At 43.4% G+C, this 6,000-nt stretch overlaps 1 protein-coding gene across 1 annotated transcript in view; it reads right to left on the bottom strand.

Moving 5' to 3' along the window:
* Positions 1-1,306: 1,306 nt before the first annotated feature.
* Positions 1,307-6,000, bottom strand: part of SPOCK1 (SPARC (osteonectin), cwcv and kazal like domains proteoglycan 1) — a 550,417-nt gene continuing 545,723 nt past the window's right edge. Inside the window, exons 10-11 of the mRNA XM_060008793.1 lie at positions 5,251-5,388; positions 1,307-4,794 (exon numbers count right to left, since the gene is read on the bottom strand). Of these exons, the coding sequence (XP_059864776.1) occupies positions 4,604-4,794; positions 5,251-5,388 (329 nt within the window). The 3' untranslated portion in view covers positions 1,307-4,603. The remainder of the gene's footprint in view (positions 4,795-5,250; positions 5,389-6,000) is intronic.

The following is a 6,000-nucleotide window of genomic DNA, read 5'->3' as shown; positions in this document are numbered from 1 at the left end:
GAATAGCCAGAGAGGTAGGATGAAAATCAGGGAATGATGGATATGAGAAATCAGGAAAGGTGAGCTTTAAACAAGGCTGCAGTAGCTATTGGTGTCAACTATGATATCCATCAACCCATACTGTAACAGTTATTTGTCTTTTTCAAGGAGATAACTTTACAGAGCAGGACCCCCTAGGTCTTATTCACTTTTCTTGATATATTCCTAGCACTGAATATGGTGTCTGCCCATAGTGGCATTCATCCATCCATCATATATTAATCTATATATCTACAAATTTTCTAATTAATCTTAAAGTCTTGTTGAATGAATAAATTTTGAAATCTTCCTCTTTCCTTGAATCAGTTTGTCAAAGCAAATCTGAAAACTGATCCAGAATTTTGAGAGGTGCTGGGACCTTTTTACTCACGCTGTATAACTAAGATTCCTTTGGTCCTGGCCTTTAACAGACAGAGGTGGCTTCCATGAAGACACAACTTGAGGAGACATGTGGGGTTTGACTGTAAATCTGATGACTTAAGAGGAATTTTGGGAGTGTCCACAAATGCCAGCTGCTCTTTAAGGTACCCTGTACCTACCCTGGAGGCTTCATATTGGCCACTGTTCTTCTGACCTTAGTTATTTTGTGGATTTATGAAGCACCTTTCCTTGAACTGTCAATCTGTAAATTGTCTGTAAGATGCAGTCCATTGGGTAAAGAATTAGAATTATTCATAAGATAGTTTCTACCTCGGTTGGTGGTGAAATTACTCACTCAGGGTATAATTAAGTCATAGATACCCTGGCTTTAATGTGGATAAAGGTGGAAAGGAAATAATTCCTGTTGCAATTTGGGTGTTTTCTGATGTTTGACAAGCATCTGGTGTGTTCAGCCATAAACTGAGGACATCTCAGAGTCCCTGTAAACGAGGTTTTTTTGTTTTTTGTTTTTCCCAAGAGAATTGGAGAATAACTGACTGGGGAGGGAAGGAAGAAGAAGAATTGAAAAAGCTTAAGGTTGCAAACAGGATGACAACAGTGAAACCCGATGGATAAGGACTAAGTAAGAAAGTTGTGGCTTGAGAGAGGAGAACGCGGCAGAAAGAGGGGTCGGGTGAGAAGGTTCTAGGCTGAGGGGGCACAGGGCATGGATGTGCCAGGGTGTGCTGAGAGGGGTCAGGACAGGCTGGACCACCAGCAGGCTGGCCTCACAGAGGGCCCTGTGTTGGTGATCCCCTTGACCTGCCCATACTCTTCTCCAGAGGTCATGTGTGGACATGGCCTGGCGAGTGCATGTGCAAGCTAACAAAAGACAAACACTCAGATGTTGCAGACAAATTAAAATTTATTGAGACAGACAGAAATGCACCTACTCAGGACTACAGTTAAGCATTTACTATTAACCAAAGAGTCGTGTTCACATTCCAGATAAGTCTATGTGGGAAAGCATTCAGAATTTACTAGGTTGTTCTACTTCGCTATTTCATCTACAATAGGGACAACAAACTGACACTCAGGATTTGGAGGGCTCTCATTACAATACTACACATTGAACAGAGACAAACATCAGTGACTTTGAGAAAAAGGTATAAAAAGACCAAAACCACCCACTGTAGAAAGGGCTCTTGGATGTTACTGTACAGTGTGGTCAAGGTAAAAACTAAACAGAACTGTAGATGGCATCCCGTGAAGAGGAGAGGGGCAGACCTGGACAGACACGCTGTCATTCACTGCTGGGCATGGGAAAATGGGCATAAAGGAGGAGGACCTGATATAATATCTCGAATTCAGTGTGAAGGTATTCCCATGCCTAGAATGTTCACGGAAACAAAAAGACAGTAATATGTTAGACAACTAACCATTGTGGAAGAAAATTCTGGGGCTTAACTAAGATGCCAAGGAAATGGCATCAAATAAAAGAACCATTTATGGAATAAGAATATAACTATTTACTGAGGAGGTTCCAAAAATGAGCCAGTGAAGTTTCAACTCCATATCTGTCTCCAACAAGGGAATGACTATCACAGTACTATTTTTTTTAATCAAGATTTTTATGTATACTCCATCACTAGCTAAAGGGCTCCTGCCAAGAAAGAGGAAAGCAAAAATTCTTCTTCTAAGGATGAGGTAACTAAAATATCAAATCTTTACTACTTATGCAAAGTACCTTTAAAAAAATCTAATGCTGTCTTGCCAAAGCGAGGCATGAAAAGTGGCGTTAATGTTGCTCCATTGATTTGGGGTTCCAGTCTTAGGAGGGCTTTTTATTTAATATTTTAATGAATCAAAATACCTTCTCGGAATGTCTCTGAAAATGAGCATCTCATTACCTTCCTGGGAATTGACTAGGGAGCGCTCTTCTCCATCATTAAGTTAATGCTAAGGATCTTTAAGTGTCATCTTAATTTGACACTTGTCATAAGATAATTAGGCAAATTAAAATCAGTGTGGTTCACTCTGTTCCTAGAAGTTTCTCTAAGTGAAATCGATTTGTCGATTTTAATTTGTTCTCTTGTGCACTTTTCCAAGCTCAGAGGAGATAGTAACGATGGTTTTCTTTGATGGTCTAAACTGAGATTTTAAAAATATGTCTCGATTCTTTTATACATTCGATTGTAATTTAACTGCAATTAAGCACCTGTTTTCTAAATTATCATCTCAGAGTTTTGTTCAAGTGAGAAAAAAACAAAAACAAAAACTGAAACAGAGGTGAAGGAGTTGAGATCCCAGTACAGAGCTTGCCTGTGGTCACCCGCTACCTAGGGTCCTGGCTGTACTCACTCTATCAGGCCAAATGAGTTTGCCATATCAAGTAAGTTCATGTCCCATCTTAGCCAAGTCCAGGGATAATGCCACTGGGTCTGGCCAATGCAGGGATTGGAAAATACTCGTTTGAGGTGGGCTGGTAAAGTATAAACAAATGGTCAGTTTGGAGCAGGGGCTGGTCAGCTGCCGCTGTAATCATGGTTTGGCAGAGTATATTTTTCGCCTGAGTTTACGTGGTCTCCTTGTGGACTAGCTGGAGTGCGGGAAGGGAAGAAAAACAAATGTGGGCAAGAGATCCTTGCTGGCTGGCTGATGAGGGCGTCCATGTGGGTGGAAACCGAGTGGGGCAGGAGCTTAAGGCCCTGTACCGAGCTAAATGGGGCCACTTTGAAGACTACTCTTTGGTACTTGTACGGGGGCCAGCTTGATAGGGGGAGAAATCCTAAAGACTATAGAGATGATGACCCTACCAAATTTGGAGATAGACTCTAATCATGAGTTAACTTAGGGAAAAGAAACGCAATGGTAAAGGGCTTTCTTCATTAGTACCTTGACACTTGTGTCGGGGAGGGGATAAGGGCAGGACTAGCTCTTGAAAATCTAGCCCTGGCTTCCCACGTGCTGTCGTGGAGTTCTTTCTAGGCTTCCATCTGAGATTCTTTGCAAATGATGAGCGATCAAAAATCTCTAGAGCTTTTATAGCGTCATCATGATGTGTGGCTAGAGAGCGGCAACACTGAAACATGGAGTTAAGAATGCGGAATTTTCTTCTGCTAAGGAACAGCGAGGGACTGTCTTCTCAGAGAGCAGAGGGTATGTGTACATGCCTTAGAAAAAGCCCTTGAGTAGGTAGGAAGGGAGGGGCCTGCCGCAGACAGGACTGCTGCAAGCCCCAGGGGCGCTGGAGCTGAAATGAGAGAGATGGCTTGTGGAGCTGCCCGCGTGGGAGTCGCATGGCTTCTGCGAGGAAAGCAATTTAGGCAGACAGAGGCTTATCCAAATCAAAGAGGCTTCCAATAACTCTGCTGCCGCAGACGGAAGCAGCCTCCTCAGTCTGCAGGCTACAAGTGCCAACTGTTAGTGCAAAAAAGGACTTTGATACACATTTCCTATTCCAGAAATGATGATCCAGGTCTGGACAAGCTGACAAATGTGTAATTGTTTTTCAAATGAGTTTTTAATAGATACCCAAACCCTTTTTTTCGAGAGGTGTGTATAGTCTCTTCTGTACATACTTCCATGTTTATGTACGTACAGAGAGAAGCATCCAGACACCTTTTCTAATAAAGGAGATCAGTTCCCCAGAGGGACTCTTGACTGAATTAAGGCTGTTGTTTGTAGGAAGCCAGATCGAGTAATGTGAAAAACTGATTTGTAATAATAGACACCAGGGGTGGTGGGGGGCACTGGGAACAAGGTACAGTGCAGTGTGTTTTCCACAACATCTACAGGACACAAGAAAAGCACTTAGACACGGTAAGGCCGGGAACCATGCTGTACTAACCACCAGTGTCGGTGATCGCAAAGGGTCTTTGACGTTTGAGGGTAGGGGCTCCCTGCACTGTCAGAATCCCACATAAATCACATGCTTGTTGCAAAAAACTCACGGGAGGGAAGGAGGCTCTAATTCAGCCAGCCTTCCCCTGTCTAAAAAACAAAACACAACACCCTTTTTCCCACACGCCGTATGCAAAATCAGAACGCTCCGGGAACAAGGAGTTGTCTTCCGAACCTTAGGTTGGGTAGAGAGGGCAACAACGGAGAAGAGGCCATGTGCCGTGGAGTCTTAGATACAAATGCAGGAACAGGAAGTGACTTGCAGTGTTGTGCGAACCTCGTGTCCTCCTCCTCGTGGGAACTACCATATGTACCCGACCTCGTCCTCTTTCTCGTCGCCCTCGTCCTCATCATCCTCCGTCGCTGCCCGGGCGTGCACCCGCAGCTTCCCCACTTTGTCCTTTGGTCCCAGCTCCCATTCATCCTCTAGGTCATCCAGCAGGACCACAGAGCCGCCACTGCCAAAATCCCCTGAAGTTTCCTGCTCCTCTTCTGAAACATTAAGAAGGAAGAAAAGATCTGAGGTTAGGTTCTGCTTATGCCTCACGACTTCCTTAACTGTAGGGCAAAATCATGCAATTTACCTTCTGAACATGAGAGCATCCCTGTCTACCTGGCATGGACCATAAGCTTTATTCTGATATGAGCCCCAGAATTCTTGAGATGTTTCTACCTTGTTGGGAGGTCTATCTGAGTCACTCTTTGCCTGCAACCGTTTCTGACTGTCAAAAACTGTTGTCCAGTTCATTGGCCATAGTGAGCTCCTGGCACTCGGAAAACTAGCTATGCATTATCTCATGTGATTTCAGGGTTACTTTATCTCCATTGTAAACTCACTCACTGTAGACCATAACGACCTCTACAAATTCTTCTGCCCAGATCCTCATACAGTGAGTACCTCTAAGTCACCAGAGGTCATTGGGGGCTGATGCAGCAGGCCTTACTCACCACAGCTCACAGCACCCTGTTTCCTGGAGCCAGCTAGCTCGTTCCCGTATTTATCCACACACCAGCACTGCCCTGTGCTGCCGTGGCACTGTGTGGCTTTGTAATAGCCCTCCTCATTACACCGAGGTATGAATGCTCCTGGGAGAACGAAAGGTCCAACTTGAATCAGAGAAGTGCACAGATATTCAGAGTTAATGCCCTCAAAAACAGACACGAGGGCTCACACATCAGACAGGGTATTTACTGCAAAGCCAGCAAGAAAGAATGGCATGCTTGGTTATTACCTAATCAAAATTACAGGGCCCTAGGACTTGCTCAAGGTTAGATAGGATTCCTTCTTGGATGAGTTCTCTTTTTCCCTGTGGTTCTACTCGTATTAATAACTATTTCAGAAGTTTTTCCAGTTTTATTGAAATGTAATTGACATATAATCAACACACAGCACTGGATAAGTTTAAGGTATATAGCACAATGATTTGACTTATATATTGTGAAATGATTACCACAGTAAATTTAGTTTACATCCATCATCTCATATAGAAAATAAAATTTTTTTTCCTTGGGAGAAGAACTCTCAGGATTTACTCTTAGCAACTTTCATATCTACCATACAGCAGTGTTAACTATAGATATCACGTTGTATGTTATATCCCAGTAGTTATTTATCTTATAACTGGAAGTTTGTACCTTTGGACCACCTTCATCCAATTTTCCCACTGCCCATACTCTGCCTGTGTTTACCACCAGTCT

Source organism: Delphinus delphis, chromosome 3 (assembly GCF_949987515.2).
Source record: "Delphinus delphis chromosome 3, mDelDel1.2, whole genome shotgun sequence".
Classification (NCBI taxonomy): Eukaryota; Metazoa; Chordata; class Mammalia; order Artiodactyla; family Delphinidae; genus Delphinus; species Delphinus delphis.
The sequence above is the reverse complement of the archived record's forward strand: the minus strand, read 5'-3'. Positions and strand labels throughout refer to the sequence as shown.